Source organism: Cervus elaphus, chromosome 8 (assembly GCF_910594005.1).
Source record: "Cervus elaphus chromosome 8, mCerEla1.1, whole genome shotgun sequence".
Taxonomy (NCBI): Eukaryota; Metazoa; Chordata; class Mammalia; order Artiodactyla; family Cervidae; genus Cervus; species Cervus elaphus.
The window spans coordinates 15,213,279-15,234,345 of record NC_057822.1 but is presented as its reverse complement, the minus strand read 5'-3'; the positions used below and the strand labels follow the sequence as shown (position 1 = coordinate 15,234,345).

Here is a 21,067-nt window from a genome sequence, read left to right as displayed (position 1 = left end):
ATTCTAGAAGTGGTTGACAAGTGGAAGGTGGGAATAGGCAGCTTCATGCTTTGAAAGCAGAGACACAGTGTAGGTTTGGGCAGCTCAAATGTTACTTCTCCTTTGAAGTGATCCCTAGTCTGTATGGCAGAGTCTATTCTTCCCTCCTCTGTGCTTCGCAGGAGAGACTGCAGGGGAGCCAGAGAGAGAGAGTAACCGGAGAGCCAGTGGTAGCCTTCAAAAGTCAGAGCTAGAACAGAGAGAAACAGCCAGCAGGAAGGGAGGAAGAGGGAGTCTCCCTCACTCTCCATGTGCTGTCCGGAGAGTAAGAGTGTGCCTGAGAATGAAAAAGAGGACGTGCCTGATCAGGCCTCGGGGAGAGGGAGAGCCAGGCTGGGGGGCCCCAAGAGACAGAAGAGGGAGCTGGAGCCAGGGGAGCGGGACCAGGAGTGAGCAGCAGGGAGGGGTAGGGAGAGAGCTCCTCGGAGCAACTGGAGTCACCAGTCAGGGTCCACGGGAGGAGGGCAAGGGGGTGAGAGGAGGGGGATACGCAGTCCAGAGGAGAGGTGAGTGTGCGGGCACAGGAGGGTGGGGGAAGGGAGGGCAGCTGTGAGCTCGGGGGGGGGGGGGGGTGAGAAGGGATGGGATTGAGGGGGCAGCAACAGGAATGGGGAAACCAGGGGCTGGGAGCAAAAATCATCAAGACAGAAGCGGGGTGCAGAAGCCAAGATTGAGGTGAAGAAGAGAGGAGGCTTGGGAGCAGAAGGAACGGGCAGACGGGCAAGAGAGTTCAGGAAACAGACTGTGTCCCCTTGTTGCTAAAGTCAGTCTCTCACTTTCTCTCTCTTTCTCTTTCTCTCTTTCTCTTTCCCTCTCTCTCTCTTTCTCTTTCTCTCTCTCTTTCTCCCTCTCTCTTTCTCTTTCCCTCTCTCTCTTTCTCTTTCTCTCTCTCTCTTTCTCTCTCTTTTTCTTTCCCTCTCTCTCTTTCTCTTTCTCTCTCTTTCTCCCTCTCTCTTTCTCTTTCTCTCTCTTTGTCTCTCTTTCTCTTTCTCTCTCTCTTTCTCTTTCTCCCTCTCTCTTTCTCTTTCTCTCTTTGTCTCTCTTTCTCTTTCCCCCTCTCTCTCACTCACATGGGGAGCAGCTGCTATCTTGCCTGTGCAGTTTTTCCATAAACAAATGCCCTGCTGTCTTTAGAATGTTGTCTTCTTTTATTTCTCATCAAGAATTGAGTGCACACTGTGCCCAAGATCTGCCCTGGCCACTGCAAAAACACAATCAAGCCGAAGCCTGACCACTCAGGATGTAGGCTGCCCCCTCCTTTATTTGCTGTGGCTGCTGCCTTGTTTCATTTTATTTGTTGATGTTTGTAAGTATACTACTTCCGCTGAGATTTCCTAGGGTGGGACGCAAAGCAAAAAACTGAAACCCAATTCTGGTCAACAGTTTGGAAAAGGGAGGTGGGCACTGAACTAAAAGAAGACTTTGAGATTCTGTGGGATATTCCAAGTTTGAACATAACTCTCATTTACTGATTTGTTGCTTGGTGAGCCTCCTAATTCCAACAGAGCCTCATCTCTACAACTAGGTTGTCAGTTTCTGCAAGATCAGAAGTATGCCTTCTGTTGCTTTCTATTGAGCCAACCCTTCCTTCCATGGAACATAAGGTAAATTTCAACTGAGCAGAGCACAGGAAATACTTGTTGGCTTTGCTGTTTCATCAGCCTGCACCACCATTATCGTCATAAGCATTCTTAACAAGTGAGTGGCCAAAATGAGTCCTAGAGCTGAGTGCAGTTTGGGACAAAGAGAATTCATGGAGGACAGCCTTGCTCTGTGGCAGTAAAAACAGACATAAAAATTAGGAGAGGGACTTCCCTAGCAGTCCAGTGGTTAAAACTCCGCACTTCCAATGCAAGGGGGCGCAGGTTCAATCCCTGATCTGGGAAATAGGATCTCACATGTTTTGTTTGTTTGTTTGTTTGTTTTGAGTGTGGCAAAACCTTTACTGACAGCTCAAACCTCAGTAGACATCAGAAAATTTATACAGGAAAGAAATTATTTAAATGTGATGTATGTGACAAAGTCTTCAGCCGAAATGCACACCAGGATCTCACATGTTGCATAGCATGGCCAATAAATTTTTAAAAACTAATAAAATTAAATTTTAAAAAGCTAGGGGAAATCACTGCTTAAGGACCAGGTCATGAGTGCTGTTTGCTTTGCCTTGGAAGCCATAGGCTTCTGAACTTCAAATTGCTGCCTTCCACTGGGAGTAACCTGGATTTCCTCACCTCCAACCTTCCTGTCTTTGAGCCTTCACCCATAGTTTTTGCAGCCCGTGGTAAAACCCACCCAGTCTGAGGACAGCATCCTGAGGAATGCTGACGACCTCCAAACTAAGCATGTTGGGAAGAAGATGGCAGGGCGTTATTAATGACTATTTTAGTTCTTTGCACTAAGGTTCTCAATATATTATTATTTTCTTCATTTATTAAGTTGGCATAATCTGCAAGCAGAGAATTGAACTCTATGATAGGATGATGAAGAAGTGTGGTCTTTAGATATATGGAGGAGTGGGTAGAAGGAAAAGCTTATACACACACATATATATTAGGATTTTTAGGAATAGCATGAAAGAAGAAAAAGAGAGGAACTTGACCTGAGACCTGGGCATGAGTTTCCCTCCTCCTTCCTTTTTTCTCAGTTCTTCTCCACTTCCAATCACATTGCCTTGAGGGATGCACAGCTTCCAGTTCTGAATCCCAAGCGTACGATGGTCCCTATAGGAATTTCTGGCACTTCCGTCCTTAGTGCCCAGGATAGAAGTTCCAGGAGACTCTGCCAGTTCCACCTTGGAAGAGGATCGATCTGTTGGAACTGGACAGTGGGAGCCAGGCTGGGGACAGTTTTAATAACCACAACAGCCAGTGCATGAGGAACCCTCAGTATATGCTCGACTCCCCACCTAGCACTTTGTATTGTTAATATCCTCCCAACAGCCCATTCAGCCTTGTGTCTGCCAGGTTAAGACAGAAGGTTAGAGAAGTGACTTGCCAAGGCTTCCCAGCTGGTAAGTGGCAGAGCCAGGACTCAAGCCCAAGTCTCTCTGACTCCAAAGCCTGTGGTTCCCCCACATTGCTCAGCGTGGTGTCCTGCTCAGCATAGACCGGGGAACACTTGCTGAGTACTTTGGGAAGGAAACAGGCTCCAAACATACTCGAAGCTCTTCTGTCTTGGCAAACAAGACAAATACTACAGCTTATTTTATTGCCTCTTTCTCTCCTTCTGATCTCTCTAGATTTTTTGATCCCATTTCTTTCAAGAACTGCCTGTTTAAATACAGACAAGTAATAATTTCTCTGATGTTCGGTTTCTCCACCCCACCGATGAAAAGGTTGCTGGTGCAAAGGATGCTCCCTAAAATCACTGCTAGGAAGCCCATCGTAGGGGATCCTCCATGGCTGTTTTTCACCTCCCCAAGCAGAATAACAGGTCATAAGGTTTAGATTCAGGCTGACCTGATTTCACATCTCGCCTCGCGAGCCCTGTCCTGATGGCCGGGGTGGCTCAAGACCTTGGTTCAGAAGTGGTCCCACCAAAGGCTGGGGGAGACAGATGCCTACTTGTGCGTTCTCTGGTTTGTTAAGCATTTCCCTTCTGCCTCTTTCCTCCCAGCCCCTGCCTGCTCATCCACTACCTGAGCACCCTGACTGTGCCATCCCGTAGGCCATGGAGAACGAGCTGCCGGTCCCCCATACGTCCGGCAGCACCAGCAGTGCCGGCGGCGTCAGCAGCAGCAGCAATAGCGGCGGTGGTGGGGGTGGCCGGCCCACGGGGCCCCAGATTTCTGTGTACAGCGGCATCCCTGACCGGCAGACTGTGCAGGTAAGATGCCGCCTGACGACTCCTTAACCAGGAGGACATGTTGGCGTGGTCCGGTCAGACAGCCAGGGTGCCATACAAGGGCGTGTGTTAGTGGCAAATGTCTGTGCATCATTGGAGAAGCAGTGATGCGAGATGGGTTCCCTTGAGGAGGTCTGGGGAGAGTGGAAATACTTAGCAGAGCCGGAAAATTCCTTTCTTACCTGGTGACTCAGACCCCACAGGGCCGTTTGGGGAGGAGATGCACGTGAAATTATTAAGGGCAGACAAGTGAAACTAGCAAACAGAAAAAAATGATCAGGATCAGCTCAGCTGCAACCTAGACCCTCTATCTAAGTGACCATTGCCCCGTGACAAATCGAATTCTCTAATACACAGAGGACCAAAAAGGACCCCCAAACAACCCTTTGTCTTTGCAGCCTTCTGCCTTCTTTCCTCAAGCAGTGGTTTGCAAAATGTCATCCGGGAGGCCTTCTGGGTGACTACACACTCTTCCAAAATGCAGTCATGACCACACATTGCCTGCCATCTGCCACGCACCCCATGCTGTCCAAAGCATTTTGCCTATTTATCTTTTCCTCCAGCTGGGAGGAGGGTTCTTATTAGGCACAATTCTATAGTTGAGAAAACTGAGGCTCAGAGAAAGCAGTATCTTATCTAGGGTCATGCAGGTAAAGACAAAAATGCTGAACTTGATTCTCACCTGCCCCCCACCCCAAACCTGCGCTCTTATTCCCTACAATGTCTGGTTGAAGTTCCTGGATAAATTAGGCAGAAAAGAAAGACCACAGAAGAGATGTGTTTTCTGATGGCTTCGCTGTTGCAGTTTGAGTGTCCCAGCTGAGTGTCCTTAGCCTGCTTTGGCCCTAGGCCCAGATTCGGGGATGGAGAGGAAGCCGTAGCAGATGGTGGGAGAGCCAGAGAAGTCTAGTTAGAGCAGACCCCATCAGATACGTTGGAATCTTTCCTCTCCTAGCTATCTCTGCCTCACACTTAATAGCACCACGCTTCTATCCTTGCTGCCTCCTCCAGAGCCTCCTCCTCTGGGCCCTTTGCACATGAGTATTTTAGCGCCAGTTTCTAGCTGCTGGCATTAGGAGGTGCCCTCCCGCCTCTCCTGCCTCTCACCACAATTCTAGGCAAAAGGTATGGCGGTTTCTGCTCTGGCAAGTGGAGTGACCAGAAGTTGTGTTCCTCACCCAAGCAGAACCAGTGGGGTGCCTCCTACTTCCATTCGTTCACATCCTCCAGGGAGGAAGAGTCTGTCTCTACGACTGCTATCTGGATGCTGGGAGGTGCTTTTAGGAGTCTAAGGAAGATAGAAAGGCTAGATAAAGGGAATAAGGAGAAAGAATTACAGGGAGAACAAGGAATAAGAACTGAGTGCATGTAAAGCAGGAACCTCAGAGGGGAAAGTGCATTGAAGGAAGCATATGGAGGAGATGATATGTGGAAGGGGTATCTGGGGAGACCCCAGAGCCCATGGAGAATCTGTGATATCAGCCTGTTTTTATAAAACCCCCAATCTGAGCCCCAAGGTGATTTTGTCCAAGAACCACCAGCCCCTGGAAATCACTCTGAGCCAAAGAGAGCTAGACTGGAGGCTCATTGCCAAGGGGCAGAACCCAGGGCAGGAGCAGCCCTATAGCCAAGGGATTCAGCAGAATAAGGGTGGGAAGTGGGCCAAAGCCTGGCCAGGACCCAAGTAGGGCACCCCCCACCCCGGGAAGATGGCAGGAGAGTGACCAGGTAAGAAGAAAGGAGGAGAATAGAGAAGAAGATAGAGGGTCTCAGGGCTGGAGGACAGGCGTTCACTTTTCCCTGTCCCTGAGGGTGGAGGAGAGGCTTTGAGAAATGGGAGAGTGGGAGGGGATCAAAGAGCAGCCGTTTGTTGTTTCCCAGAGAGTGTGGCTCAGCCAGTCCTATCCAAAAGAGGGAATAGCAGTAAGACTAGTGGGAGATGGTGGCTCAAGAGGGGGAGCAATGGAGAGAAGGAGGGAGAAAGTAAAAGAGGAACGCAGCATCCTTGTACCTGTAGCATCTCTGTGGCTGTAGCATCCCTGCTCCGCAAGGCCAGAGAGACAGTCTCCTGAGGGACCAGTAGGACCTCTCAGCAGCTGGGGGCAGACCCTGCCAGGAGGGTGTTGCCCTTGCATAGGTTTTAGTTTGGCTGACTGGAATAGGCCCCCACTTCCAACTTGTCTCTCTTTCTTCCCATCCCTTTCCCCCTTTCTGCCTTGTTGAGCTTCAGTTCGCTCTGTCATCATCACCCCTGTGGTCCTGTTACCCTCATCTGAGGCTGCAGAATGGCAGGGAGGGGTACCTAACAAGCCTGCCATAGGACCCGGTGGGACGGGTCTCCTCTCTCCTGACCTGAGGGTGGTCAGAGAGGCATGTGCCACTGGTATCTGGAAAGAACAGGGAGCATGTACCCTGAAGAGAGATGGGGATAGATCAGGCGAGAACGTGTGGACCTGTGCAAACAGCTGTCTCTCCCACTCTCTGGCGAGTGGGGATCACAGACCTGGTCATTCGGGGGGAGGGGTTGGAGCAGGCCTGGCCGCAGAAGGGGCTCTTCCCTCCCCCGCCACACCCTCCGCAGGTGATCCAGCAGGCCCTGCACCGGCAGCCCAGCACAGCGGCCCAGTACCTGCAGCAGATGTATGCAGCCCAGCAGCAGCACCTCATGCTGCAGACGGCGGCCTTGCAGCAGCAGCACCTCAGCAGCGCCCAGCTCCAGAGCCTGGCGGCCGTGCAGCAGGTGAGACCGAGGATGCCGCCAAAGGAAGAGGGGGAGGAGGCAGGTGCCCCTCCCCTCCCACACATTCTCTAACTGCATCGTCATGGAACCCCTGCGAAGTAGGCACCACTGTCATCTGCGTCCTTCAGCAGATGAGGAGAGAGGCTCTGGGAGGCTCAGACCTCCCCCGGGGGCCACAGAGCTCTTGAGGGGAGCTGACCTTGCTCAAGGAAGGACCGCCGGCTGCCTGCCTCACCACAATACCGCATCGCAGGAAGGGGACTGAGGGTGCGAGAAGGCATCCGCAGGAGAAGGCCATCGCCCATTCAGCCCACCCATCTGCCCTCAGTGGCTGAGAAGAGCTCAGTCATCCAGTCAACAGAATGTTTATGCCAGAGTTCATGTCAGCCCTGGGTGCACCGTGGACCCTGTCCTCCTGGAGCTTGTGGTGGGGAGACAGCAAGTAGACAGAAACCCAAATAGATAAGAAAGCAAAGTAGCTGAATATCAGAGTGCTGATAAGCTCTCCCAAAGAGAAGAGTAACAAGGAGGCCCACCTTAGTCTGGGGGTGGGTGGGGGCCTGTCTGCTGGAGGAACAATGAATGAACGAACGAATGTCTGCTGGAGGAACAGTGAATGAATGAATGAATGTCTGCTGGAGAAACAGTGAATGAATGAATGAATGAATTCTGCTGGAGGAACAGTGAATGAACGAACGAATGTCTGCTGGAGGAACAGTGAATGAATGAATGAATGTCTGCTGGAGAAACAGTGAATGAATGAATGAATGAATTCTGCTGGAGCAACAGTGAATGAATGAATGAATGTCTGCTGAAGGAACTGAAGGATGAGAGGAAGCTGGCCAAGGGGAGAGCACAGGCTGGACATTCCAGACAGTCTGTGCCCAGCTCGCCACGTGGGAGCCTTGAGCCGGGTATAATAGAGGGAGGCAGGGTGAGGAGCTGAAGAAAGCTGGAAACATGGGTGATGGTCCTAGCTGCCAGCCGGAGTGCTTCTGTGTAAACGCTTGGCCTCGTGTAAGCCTTTCGGCAATCCTGCAAGCAGTCCCCACTGTATAAAAGAGGAAGCCGAGGCACTTGCTTGAGGGCCCACAGATGAGCCAGAATAAGGACATGACTCCTCATCACTGCCCTGCAGTGCATCGCGTAGTAGGTGGGGGCTGAGGGAATGGCTGGAGGAGATCTGGGCCTCAGTGACAGGGATTCTTCTTTCCCAGGCAAGCCTGGTGGCCAACAGACAAGGGAGCACTTCAGGCAGCAGTGTGTCTGCACAGGCCCCTGCCCAGTCATCCTCGGTGAGTAGGGTGGGGAGCAGCAGGCCAAGCCCACTTCCTTCCAGGACCTTCCTTCCTTCCTCCAGGACCACTTCCTTCCACTTTGCCCAAAATGCTCATGAGCCTCCACATGCAATGGTGGTGAATCCTCAGTCATGTAGAATCATGGCTGGAATCTATCACTCTTGCCAGGAAAGAAAAAAAGATGTGTGCCACTTTCTAACTTCGGTTAGTAACTCCCTGTCATCTTTACAATGTCAGGGCTCCTGGTTCATGCCTCAGCCCTCTTCCCATGGGGTCCTCCCGTCAGCACTGCACACAGGCCAGAGATGCAGCAGTGCTGGGGGAGATCTAGGACCCAAGGATCAGAGCTGGTCCTAAAGAAGGCTGAGTCCGCGAAGGAACAGAGGAGGTGGAGAGAAAGAAGTGGATGAAGGGGTGCAGAGTTAAGCCACAGAAGCACCTGTTTCCTACTGCACGCATCTCTCTCCCCAGATCAACCTGGCAGCCTCCCCAGCAGCAGCCCAGCTCATCAACCGGGCTCAGAGCGTCAACTCGGCGGCAGCCTCGGGCATCACCCAGCAGGCTGTGCTTCTGGGCAACACATCTTCTCCAGCCCTGACCGCAAGCCAAGCACAGATGTATCTCCGGGCACAGATGGTGAGTCCCCAGCCTGGGCCATGGCTCAGGTAAGCCAGGAGGACAAAGGCAGAGAAGTTGGGAGCTGGATGATTAAAGAAGGGTGGGAATTAGAGAAGGGTGGGGAAGAACCACCAGGCGGACAGTTGGCAGGAAAGCAGGGGTGGCATAAAGAAGGCAGCCTGGAAGGCTGACGGGAGCTTTGATATCGGTGCCATGACTCAAAGAAAGGTAGGGTTCTAGGCCAAAATTAAGTTACCCATGATGCCTCCTTTCCTTTCCCTCTGAGAGTGAAACAGAATTATCCTCCTTTTATCAGAAACCACTCCCTAAAATTAGTTACAGTAGGGAACCCAGGTGGTCTGTCCACTCCGACACGTAAGACAAGCAAGTGCACAAACATCCGAGTACCCTGCAGAAGTGGGGTCTTAGTCCACTGGGACTGTCCTGCAGGGATTGGCCACCACTAGTTCAGGGCCAAAAGTGCATTCCAGCCCGGGTGGTGAAGGCGGCCGCCAGCTCCAGGACCTGTGTTGTCACCACTGCATTCCCAGCCGGGCCCACATTCCCATCAGGGCCACCCAGTCAAACATTCATCAGGTGGGCTTGCTTGGGCCGAATGTACTCAGGACGGTATCAGCAGCCCTCCACAAACATACCTAGAGTCCCACCTTGATACCTGTCCCTAAGAGGTGCAGAGGCCCATAAGAAGCTGAGGGGTTCCTAAAATTAAGCAGACTTTCCCAAGAAAGCAGCAGTATTTGTTCACCCGAGGAAGCAGGCAGGTCTAGGTCTAGATTGGGCTCAGCCCACTGTGGGTCCAGTCTCCCGGCTCTGCTCTGAATTGTGCTCCCTCCAGCTCCTTGACAGGATGGTAATCCTGAAGGCTATATGGCCCCAGCCCTCGCCTAGTTTTTGTGGCCCGAGCTTGACACTGGGAGCGTTTCTGGTTCTGCTCCAGCACATCCGTTCTTGACTCTGAACTCACTGAGGTGCAGCTCCATTCCTGGGGAATAGCCTCTGAGACACCCATGGGGACCAGACTTCCACTTCTCCAGGGAGCCAGGCAGCCCACGTGACACAACCCAAACCTGTTCTGTCTTCAGTTTACCCCATCCCTTCTCTGGCTCAATTGCTCCCGCTGGAGCCCTGGATCCTGGCCACCTCCCTCCCCAAAGTGGGGTGCCCTTGCTCAGAGGAGTAGGTATGCTGTCATATACATGTCCAGAGCTGGACTCACAGGGGTGGGAGTGTCACACAGAGACCCTCAGTCCCTGCATGCCATTCAAGGAGATGTAGACACAAGTACAACTTGGTTCCTCTTGGTTCCTCTGACACTATTGTCTCTGCTCATGCATGTATACACACACACACACACACACACACACACACACAGCCCAGTCTAAATTTGACTAAAAAATGGCCAAAAGAATCTAATCTGATCCCTTCTGGCAGGAAGTCCTGTTCTGACCCACACTTAGAGTCCAGAGCAGGTTAGATTTTTTTTTTTTTTAATTTTTTATCTTGTATTGGGGTATAGCTGATTAACAGACAATGTTGTGATGGTTTCAGGTGAAGAGCGAAGGGACTCAGCCATACATACATATGTATCCATTCTCCCCCAAACTCCCCTCCCATCCAGGCTGCCACATAACTTGCAGGTGAGATTTAGAACATGGTTCCAGGGCATCTGTCTCAGCCCAGGGGCCCTGCTCCCCGGGATGCTGCAGAGAGGGACTTGAGGGTGTCCAGCCGTCCTTATTGGTCCCTCCTCTGGGGTGAGCTCTTAGCAGAGGCTTCTGAAGTACACCTGACTTGGTGCAGCCCCAGGACGGCCCCCTAGCCTGGCTCTCCCCTGCCCAGCCTGGATCAGGACTTGAGGGGCTGAGATTTTCAGGAGACACCCCTGGACTCGCTCCCTCTCCCACCTCCCCCACTTCCCCCCAACCCCGCCTGCTCCCTGGCTGAGCTGTCGTGTCCTGTGGCTGAGCCCACATTGGGCAGGTAAAAGGCGCCTCGTTTCCTGTGATTCCAGGCCCAGCCAGGTAACCTGGTGCAGGTAGCTAGGAGCCTAGGCGGCACTGTTCCTTTGTCCCCTCAGCTCATCTTCACGCCCACGGCCACCGTCGCTACCGTGCAGCCTGAGCTCGGCACTGGCTCCCCCGCCCGGCCCCCCACCCCCGCCCAGGTGAGGATTCCATGCTTGTGGGTGGGCAGGGAGGGTGGGGACCCCCGCCGAGGGGGCACTGATGCTGGGTCTGGGCCCGAGCCCTGGAGGAGCTTTGAACGTCTTGGGGTGCTCCAGGAAAGCAGGTGGGAGACGGCGTCCCATTACCCCTAGACTCACTCCTTGATTCCTCGCTGAGAAGGCCTCGGCCACTCCTGACTCTGCTTCGGGCCCCAGCCAGGGGGCGGGAGCAAGTGTGATCGCCAGTAACGGTGGCCCTCACTACCTTACACCCTCCCCAGGATGAGCTCTGTCATTGCTTTTTAAGAGGAAAATTCCGCTCTGATTACACATGCTAGCAGCTCTAGGAATCAGGAAAAACGGCATGGAAGAGGGGGCAAGGATGAGTCCTAGGCCCCTTCCTTCTGCTGGGAGCACACAGACACAGCTGTGGCTGTAAAGATTCTTTGGGTGGTGGGGAGGAACCAGCCCCATCTAAGGGATGGGGATCAGACGCGAGACTGGCGTAACCTCTGTGTGTCCAGCAGAGGGTGCCAGGGACCAAGTTGAGTCAGCCCGCCCGTCCTGATGTGTAAACCCGATCCTCAGGACAGGATAATCCTTCACCTGGGAGACCTTGCTGGTCAATTCACTTTCACTTTTGCCCTGGCCTTTCCCAGTGTGGGAAGCCCCATGCCCTGCCATGATTTTTTCTAAGTGGTACGCAGCCCATCTGGATAGATTGGGGGAGGAGGGGAGGTAACAGAAGGGAGAAGAAGCCCTGGCCTCCCTGCCCCAGCCTGCCCCAGCCTGCCCCAGCCAAGGCAGACATCCCTGCTCAGAATTTGGTTTCTGATGAATCCAATGACCAGCACTCTGTCTGTCCCCTTTAGAAACTCTGCTCCTGGTTTCTCCTTGAGCCCCTTGTCTCTTGTCTCTCTTGCTTTCTTTCTGATTTAACAACTCACTCTCATGTTCAGCATTCCTGGATCCATCCCTAACTCCTTCCCTGTCTGAACTGTGTGTTGGCATTGCTCACACCCACATTCTCTGGACTCCTACAGACCCCTCTTTTCCAGGTACAGAACTTGACCCTCCGATCACAGCAGACACCAGCTGCAGCAGCCTCGGGCCCTACCCCCACCCAGCCTGTCCTGACCAGCTTGGCCCTGAAGCCCACGCCAGGTGGTAGCCAGCCTCTGCCTACCCCATCACAGGGCAGAAGCACCGCTCAGGGTTCCCCTGCAGGTGCCAAGTCTGGCACAACTGACAGTGTGACAGAGCCACCCAAGAGAGGAGACAGCCACGGCAGTGTGCCCGGGAGCTTGGAGGGCCGGGCTGGGCTCAGCCGGATGGTGCCCGCCGTGGCTGCCCACCCGCTCGTTGCACCAGGTAAGGGCTCCAGGAGGTAGGATCCTATCCCAGAAAACTTAGAGGGACGATGGGTCGGGGGAAACTTTCACACTCTCCTGTTTCCCATGGGCAAGGTAAGATGTCAGCCATGGGTCTCTATTTCCCCTTCTGCAGTCTTGAGATGTTCTTCAGCTCCAGATTCTCTTTCATGCTTCTTGTCCAGCTTTAAAGAAGGAAGCCGTGTTAGTGGAAATAAATGGGACCTTCTTTTTCTTTTTTTTAAGAGGAGAACCTTGTTCACATAAATGCTCCATCATTTAATTTTCTTTTATTTGGCCACACTTAGATGTGGGATCTTAGTTCCCTAATAGGGAATCGAACCTGTGCCCCCTGTAGTGGGAGTGCAGAGTTTTAACCACTGGACCGCAGGGCAATCCCAAACAAGACCTTCTTCACAATGGGTACCATGATTCTCAGGGTACCCAATCATAGCTCTTCACCTAGGCAGTGGAGGTTAGGCAGTTACACTATTTTGAAATTCTCTAAGAGTCAGCAAAAAAAGGACAGGGGCTAGCCAGAGGCATGTAAGAACCACACAGGGAGATGAGGAAGTGAGTTTATTTTTTCATCACTCAACAGACATTTGTTGACTAATATGTGTCGGTTATGTTGCCAGTTCCAGGGGTGCCGAGATAAATAAGACATGGGCTCTGCCTCCCAGGTGGGCACAGTCTGGAGATACAGATGAGTACAGCCTGTCGTAGATGTGAGTTCTGAGCCCTGGAGGATCACAGAGGCACCATCTAGCCTGGGGGAGAGGAGCCAAGAAAGGTTTGCCAGTAAGAGTGGCACTCAAGAATAAATCTTGCAGATTAAAAAAGTAATAATCCAGCAGATTACTTATGAGGCAAATTATGTGAACAGGATGAATCAGTCTTCCCTGGGGCTAGACTCTCCCTGCTGCTAAAATTCTCCCAGCGCTGCCTACTGTAGGCAATCTTTAATGAGGAAATCTGCCAACAGCCCTGAAAGCCAGACTAATCAGTCTCAGGAAGAAGACCAAGCTCTTATAGCACAGAAATGTAGTGATGGACCATGTGGCCTTGCATTAAAGATAGAGTCACCCTGGTCACATCCCTGAAATAACCACTCCCCCTCTCTCCTCACCCAGACCATTTTACCATCCAGTCTAACCTGCGTTTTTATTTTTCTTGAGAGCCTACTTTATGCTTGTTACTAGATTAACCACAATGATCAAAATGTGATTTCTCACCTAAAGGAGGGTGCAATCAAAAGGAGGGAGATAGATTTTTAAGCAAATCCATTGGTTTCATAATTGCCATTGTAAGTACAAGTTATGGGGGGGGGGGGGGCGGTGGTGTCCCACATGGACACCTCTGTGCCAGGCAGAACGGATCAGAGATGCTGTCCCTCCAAGGAAATGGCACTGGGTATTGAAGCAGGAGTCGTTTCCCCAACAAAGGAGGGGAAGATATTCTAGACAGACGACAGAGGCATAAGTAGAGCCTTGTGATGTGAACCGCAAAGAGTCTGAATTCAAGTCCTTTCTTCACCCTCTGGAGGCTTCAAGGACAGAGGCAGTCTCTGCCTCCAGCGGACCCTCTGAGCTGAGGCAGGCAGCTCTCTGCAGAAGCCTAACCGGGCCTTTCTTCCAGTCCGGCATTGCTTTCTCCAGAGACTAGTCTAGCCTCTTCCTTTTATGGAGAAAGAAACTGAGGCTCAGAGGGTAAAGTCTGAGTGGGGGGAGGTGGGGTGTCTTGAAATGAGCTGATATCAGCTGAGACTAAAGCAAGGACCCCAAATTAACATTTCTTCTACCTCTTCATGCAACCTACAAACCATAGAGCAACATCTGCACTTCAAGACTTCTTGAGAACCCTGTTTCTACCCAGGTCAAAATGTTACCCCTGCCTAGATCTAAGCCAGCGCCCACCCCCCCAGATTTTGAGGACCCTTCAATGGAAAGACTAGTTCTTAGGTTTCTCCTAAGGCTCCTAGGCAACCCTGGGGCCTCAAGAAAACTGGATACAAAGGGGACCAGCACTGATAAAAACCTCTGATGTGTATTAGACAATACGCTGGGCTTTTTTATGTACCCCACCTCTTCTGCCTTTCAGAAGAACCCCTGTAGATATTTTCATGCATTTTACAGATGAGAAAACCGAAGTTCAGAGTGGTTACCCAAGAACTTACTATAAATATCACTCAAGGTCACATCAGTATTACGTGGCAGAACTGGAAACCAACTCCACGTCTGGCTGAGTCAGACAGTATGCTCTTAATCATCAAGCGATGTTTGCCTCTTTCAGCTCTTTTGGGGCTTCCTAGGCCTTTTTTATTTCTGACCCGAAGTTCAAAGAGCCTCGTGGTTCTCAGATTGTTCTGGGTTTTACAGAGTCTAGCAGAGGGCTCTCTTCCCTTGAGCCTGATAAAAGGGAAGGCCGGTGAGTTACAGACCGAGGCCCAGGGCCCCAGCTGTGGCCTGAGACTAACAGTATGTGGCTATGGGCGGTACGGACACCAGTGGTTCCCCAGAACTCTCTATGGAGCAGCTGTGAGTTGCAGACCACAGACTCTCTCCCCAGTGACAGGAATCAGCAGGCTTTGCATTGTTCCCGCCTCCCACTGTCCCCTCCTGTTCTTCCCTTCCCCTCCCACCCCTTCCTCTCCGTGGTTCCACTCCCCACCCTCAACAGCCCGAATGGAAGGCAGCGGGGAGGCTTAAGATGCTAACAGATCCTTTCAGGGCCTCTAGAACAAAAAAAAAGTCTGAAATAATCCTCCCGACCTTTTGGGGGTGGGGGGTGGGTGGCCAGGAGCAGCACCTGCCCTGGGCGCACCACTGTTCCCCAGGCAGGAGGTAACTTCTGGCCTCCAGCCCAGCCAACACACTGAATGAATGGCGGGGATCAGAGTGTGTGCGCATGCGTGTGTGTATGTGTATGCGTGTGTGTGCATGTGTGTGTGTGTGTGTGCGTGTGTGTGTGTGTGTGTGTGTGAGAGAGAGAGAGAGACTGAGAGAGAGAGGGACTGGGGAGCGGAGTGGCAGGTTTTTGTTTGTTATTGAAGCATTTTTTGAGCTGGCTGGCTGGTTGCCCCCAGGGAAAGTAACCAGTGGAGGCTTGTGATGGGGGGCAGTTGGGGGTGGGGGGAGCAGAGAGGAATGTGTTCTCTGGGGGCCATTCCCTCCCCAGCAGGCAAATGCTGCAGTCCCAGCTGGGACTGCTCCCACTGACAGCTGTTTGGGGGCAAAGCCCCTCCCCCCATGGCAAGCTCCCTGCTGTTCCCGCTCCTGTCACCTTGGCAACGGGCTTCTTTAGGCTCCGCAAATAGAAAAGGTCCCTTATGCCCCGCAAAGGGGTGGGTTGGTGGGTTGGGGGAGGGGGGAGGGGGCGGAGAGCAGAGCAGAGAGGTTGGGCCTCGCAGTATGATGGGAAGACTGAACCAGGAGGGCAGAAGAGGGGTCCCCGTAGGCCTGGCCTCCAGAGGAGACCTGGGGGAGCTGGGTCACAGCTCCGGATAAGAGGCTTGGCTCCCGGAGTCCTCATTCTAGTGGCTCCACTCAAGGCCCCTGGACATACACGCAGGCCCAAAGGTGAGAAGAAAGTGGCTGACCAGGAGGGAGATGCTGTCATAAAAGAGAGCTGTCCAGTCACTGAAAATCCTGGGCGCTTTTCACACAATTGTGCTCCAGATGCCGGGTCTTTGTTCTGTCTCTTCATCCCTCCTCAGGTCTCTGGGAGGAGAGAGAATTCACTGTTGGGAAGGCCTGCCACACAGTGGCTTTGTTTTTACCACAGAGAGGGTTTTGTGTCAGGGAGTGGTGATTCTGTCTGTGAGAAGCTGGACAAATGTGATGCGTGCTGATTCCAGGACCCTTGGGTACCATATTTCCCTCCCAAAGCACCTGCCAAACTGTGGGGTAGAAACACATTTTTGCTGAGAAAGTCCAACAGAAACCAAAACATTACAAGAGGTCCTATTTTCTAGCTAGAATCAAGTCTCCAAAAACAATTTTGAAAAAAAAAAAAAAACAATTTTGATGTTAAAATCAGGCAACCAATTATGAAGATCATTTCAGTTACCCACTGTAGGACCAGATTAAGATTACTAAGCATCTCTTCCTTGTATTAGGTCAGGGTTGGGAGAAGCCAGCAGATACCAGCAGAGAAGTTTTATATTTGCTGAACATTTCTCACCATGGGTGTGCATGTGTGTGAAAGAGAGAAAGAGGAGAGACGGACTGTGTGCCTTGGAACTGTCGGGCATTCCTTCTTTCCCCAAATCTTTCCTCCTAAGCTCCTCTTATGTTACATCCATGGTTGCTGCCAGTAATAATAATTTGCCAGTTAATGAACAACCATGTTCCAGGCACTGTACTAAATGCCTAACCTACATATCTTATTTACTCCTAGCAGTAATTATTCATCTCACAAATGAAGAAGGTATGGCTCAGAAAAAAATAATTAATTACCATTTCCATATAACTTTCCCTCCTTAATTGTTCAATTCAGCTCCACAAATACTCATTTAGCACCTATTATGTGCCAAACGCAATGCCAACCATATGGGCATTAGAGTTGAACAAGTGTAAATTCTAAGAGGGGCTGTGGAAATTTGAGTCACGCCTTGAAAACTGAGTATGTTTCCAGAACAGAAGTGAAGGGGATTATCTCAGCTGGCACGAGGAGGCATCTATGCCCAGAGTGGCCACGTGGGCCTGGGACCATCTGTGCATGTAAGTGGGCCCTGCAGCTCCCTGCTTCTCCCCGGCCCCACTGCCATGAGCTGTGGGACTCCCAAAATGCTCAGTCCATCTCCTCTCGTGTTTGACTCCAACACCTCTCTTCTAGAAGACCTTGTCTTTACTTACATTTCAGATGCCTGCCCCCACTGTCCACAGATGGCTCCTCAGTACACATACAACCCTGCCCCCCACCTCCACCCCCAGCGATTTCCAGCTGTCTGTGGGATCCTCCCACAAGGATGTCACCCCACCTGCATACACATTTTTAAAATTTGGAGATTCATACATCAAACCCCAAAGCCAGAAGTCTCCCTCTTCAGAAAGGATCCCCCTTTCCCTGTTCCTGGCTGCTGTCTGCAGTCGTCAGGTATTCCTGGACCCAGGCTTACAGTCTCAGGACGGTTTTGATTCATTTCCCTTCAGGGAGGCAGGAGTGTTAGAATGGGAAAAGCACAGGCTTCCCAGTGAGACCTGGTTTCAGACCCCAGCTTCATCACTTACTGGTTCTGTGACCAGCATCCAGTTACTTCATCTCTGTAAACCTTGATTTCTTCGTTTATAAGACTAAGATGGTTATTTTTACCACATGCTATAAAGATGGATGAGATGAGATGTGTCCAGCACTGAGCAGGTTCACAGTGGATACTCATTCTCTTTCGCTCCTTATTCCCACCCTCCATCACCACCCACTTTCTCACCACGTTCTGACCATGTTTTCTCTGTGTTAGCTTCCCGGGTTTGCTTAAGGCCCGCTGACTGTATGAGTTAGCACCTGACCCTCCTCCCGTACCTGCCAGAGTCACCCTCCTCAGAAACATGCCCCTTGCTTGTTTAGAAACCTTCACTGCGTCTTTATTTCCTGCTTCATCGGATCACAGGAGGGATTCAATGATTAGCACGTTAATGACTTCTGACCACTGACTGACTCTGGGTGGGGGCCTTCAAGCCCCCAGAACCACTGTAATTGCTCAGGGCTTCCCTGCATAGATCCTCCACCTCTCCTCCCCCCAGCCCCAGCCCCTTTGTGACCAACATGACCTGTGCAGACCTTCCACCTCTCCTCCTGGCATCACACTCCCCTTTCCTCATCCGTCCAAGATTACCTCCAAAGTTCTCAACAGCCTCCAACTAACCCTTGAAAGCCTGCCGTCTTAATTTGCACTTGCTGACTGCGCCCTTCACTCGCCCGTCAGCATTTTTCAAGTGTTTATGAGATCCAAGACACCCTGCCTCATCTGTCAAATGAAGTCAATTTCCCTGAATCTGCTGCATTGTAGGAGTCTCCTGGAAACAACTCCCCTTGCTTGTAACATGGGAACACTGCCCATTCGCCTCAGAGGCTGCTTGTAAGGAGTAAATGAGACTCAGATTATAAGAATGCTTTGAGAAGTTCAAAGCAATATATACATAGCAGGTAGTATTTTAAGAATGCTACGGTGTATTGTGCATCTTCTCAGCATGAACAAAGGCAGTGAACCTCTCCTCTTTGTGGTTGAAACATAATCTTCCATTTGATACTAACAGACTACTCTGTGAAGTGTATCACTGTTTGTAGAAGAGGAAATCAAGATTCCGAGAGGTTAAACAATTTGTCTTCAGTTGCACAGCCTGTAGGTGGCAGAACCAAGATTCAAAGCAGATCTGTCTCTAAAATCCATGCTGTTAATCACTTCTGCTGTATTTTCATCCATCTACCAAGGGTGGGTAGTTTGCTTTCCAATGCTGCAAGCTGTCTTACAAGGAATCCTGCTCACAGAGGGTGTCTGGTGGTTTTGCCAGGTAGCTGCAGGGCAGGTCTAAAGATATTAGGGCATAGATGCCCACCACAGCGTGTCCCAGAGGTGGGTAACCCTGTTTTTGTAAACTTGTTTCCTCTGCCAGAGAGATTCCCTCAGCTCCATTTCCCCTCTCACATTCCTCCTAGCCCTCAGCCTGGCAGGACTGCATCTCAGAAAATTCGTGTGCCTATTTCTTCAGGTTTTTCTAAAAGGAGCTTCCTTGTCTAGTTATGTGTATGTGGGACTCTGACCTCCAGAGTCAACCTCAATCTCAGTCACTCCCTGAGGCCTGATCACATGAGGTATCTTTGGAGATGAGCAGCTTCTGAAGGGAGCTGGCATCATTTAGACACCCCCCCCCAAAAAAAAAAAAAACTGCCTCCTCTCTGGCTGTTCTCACACCAGTCACCAGGGGTTCAGCTGCACAGGATGCCCGTAGGTCCCTGAAAGCACCATGGTATTTAATGCCTCAGGTCTTCGCACGTGCTCTTCCTTTCACCATCTTCAGAACTCTGAATCATGCGGAACACTTACTTCCTCTGGGAAGCCTTCTCTGCTTTCCTTTCCAAGCTGAATCTCCTTTTTCTGTGTTCTCAGTAGTGTGTGCTTGTCTGCTGTCATGAATATTTACCAAGTGATGCTGAGGGTATCTGTTCACCAACTCTCTCTTGCTAACCTGTATTCCACTAAACCTATTCTAGGGACCAGGTTTTAGCCAGCACCTATCATAGTGCTTGCTCTGTAGCAGGTGCTCAGTGATTTTTGCCGAGTGAACGAATAGTTGAAAGTATCTCTTCATTTAACTCTCTAAGCCCTGAAGAGCAGTAGGTAGTAGAAAGTTATGCCATTCCTCTCTTGCAAGCACCCTCCCCTCACTGGTAGTCCAGGTAATTCCAAATTCTAGTCAAGTATTGCAGCTCAGAGAAAAATGTGTTTGAGCAAACCTCCAACCTACATCTGGGATGCTTGCAGCTCCCATGTGTTTTGAGACAAGAATCCCAGCACTTCTGGACAGTGAGCTTTTTCCCGCATCCAGGAAGACTCAGGATCAATCGAGATCCGTTACTGGTCACAAGTTCTGGCAGTGGATGCAGCGAAGGGGGCGTGTCGGTAAACCCTCAGGGCCAGCCCTCCCGCACAGGGGCCCTTAATCCGCTTGCTGCTAACAGCCAACTGTTTGGGGAAGGTGAATTGGTCTCTTCAGATTCTAAGGAGGCTGTCAAGGTTAGAGCACCGGACGGGAAAGAAGAGCTGGCCTAGAGTCTCTCCATTGAGCTGGGCCCTAATTTAGGGAGGCCCTAGGCCTGCCCCTCCTCTGTTCCATAGCAGAAAGGGCTGATGAGGCCTTCCAGAGCCAAGGCTGAGGTCCCATGGAACTAAGCTTTTGTTCCCTAGAAGCAATGAGCCTTCTAGCAGTGGGGGATGGGGACAGCCAAAAGAGCTCCAAGCGAAAAACGAAGCCCCTGGACTGTATTAGGAAATAAAGGCCCAGAGAGATTTCTGTGCATTAATATTTCAAAAACTGATATGCCCCATCTGAGCTGTAGAGAAAAGGGATGCGGCTACCTCTGGTATGGTGGCTTCAGTGGGAAGTGCCCACCTTCAACCACCCCACGCGGGGAGGAGGTGAATCCACTCGGAGGAGGAGGAGCAGAAGGGAGGAGAATCCACTGGCCTCACTATGATTGACAGCAGATAGTTGCTGAGCATCTACAGACACGTAGATTATGGTGCTGGACAGTGTGGAAGGGAAAAGAAACATTGAACATTAGTCCAACTAAAGCACATCATTTCTTTAAAAAAAAAAACATAAAACTTTGACTCAAAAAGGATATAATCTGGCTAGATAGATAGGAAATAAACACACAAAAGCATAAAAAGTATTCCAGTTTAAGATAACCACTGATTGTAAAATGCACCATGTTTTTGACTGTAAGAAAAGCACTACTAATAAAACCAGCATCATCAACTGTAATATGCATCCTAATTCAAAAGATGTTAAAATGGTGGTAAGGGGGATAAGAATTTTTAAGCATTGATGAAATATGTCTACAAGATAGCACATGTTAAATCACAAATGAATCAAAGAACTCAGCAATAAAAGCAAGAGCATTCAGGACTTCCAAGGGAAAACCCATAACTGGGGATCAAGGCAAAGAGAGAGAACATGAGCTGAACCTGGGCCAAAGAAGCTTATGCCTTACTGAGATCACTGAAGCAGAAGGAGGGCATTCCAGAAAATGGAAGCACTGAAGTTGAAGCCAGAAGGGCACAGTGGAGAGGAATGCTGTACAGACAGTGAGCAGAGCAGTTAGGGTGGATGAAGGTAAGGGCAGGCAGGCGGTGAGCAGAGGTTACACAGGAGGAAGATCTTCAGTAAACCAGAGTGCCGATAAAACCAAAATGGCCTGTAGGGTTATCCCTAGCTCATGCCGATTCAAACTCTGAGGGGGAAAGAGTTCTGTG

General features: G+C 50.9%; 1 protein-coding gene across 3 annotated transcripts in view; it reads left to right on the top strand.

Moving 5' to 3' along the window:
- The window catches only part of PHC2 (polyhomeotic homolog 2), a 114,457-nt gene that overhangs the window by 61,821 nt on the left and 31,569 nt on the right, over positions 1 to 21,067 (top strand). For 2 of the 3 annotated variants that reach the window (XM_043909660.1, XM_043909659.1), the window contains exons 2-7: positions 3,655 to 3,864; positions 6,464 to 6,622; positions 7,840 to 7,917; positions 8,392 to 8,556; positions 10,571 to 10,723; positions 11,782 to 12,094. In XM_043909660.1, the coding sequence (XP_043765595.1) occupies positions 3,709 to 3,864; positions 6,464 to 6,622; positions 7,840 to 7,917; positions 8,392 to 8,556; positions 10,571 to 10,723; positions 11,782 to 12,094 (1,024 nt within the window). In that variant the 5' untranslated portion in view covers positions 3,655 to 3,708. Of the gene's footprint in view, positions 1 to 3,654; positions 3,865 to 6,463; positions 6,623 to 7,839; positions 7,918 to 8,391; positions 8,557 to 10,570; positions 10,724 to 11,781; positions 12,095 to 21,067 lie in introns of those variants that run through there. The other variant, XM_043909661.1, reaches the window with a different exon arrangement.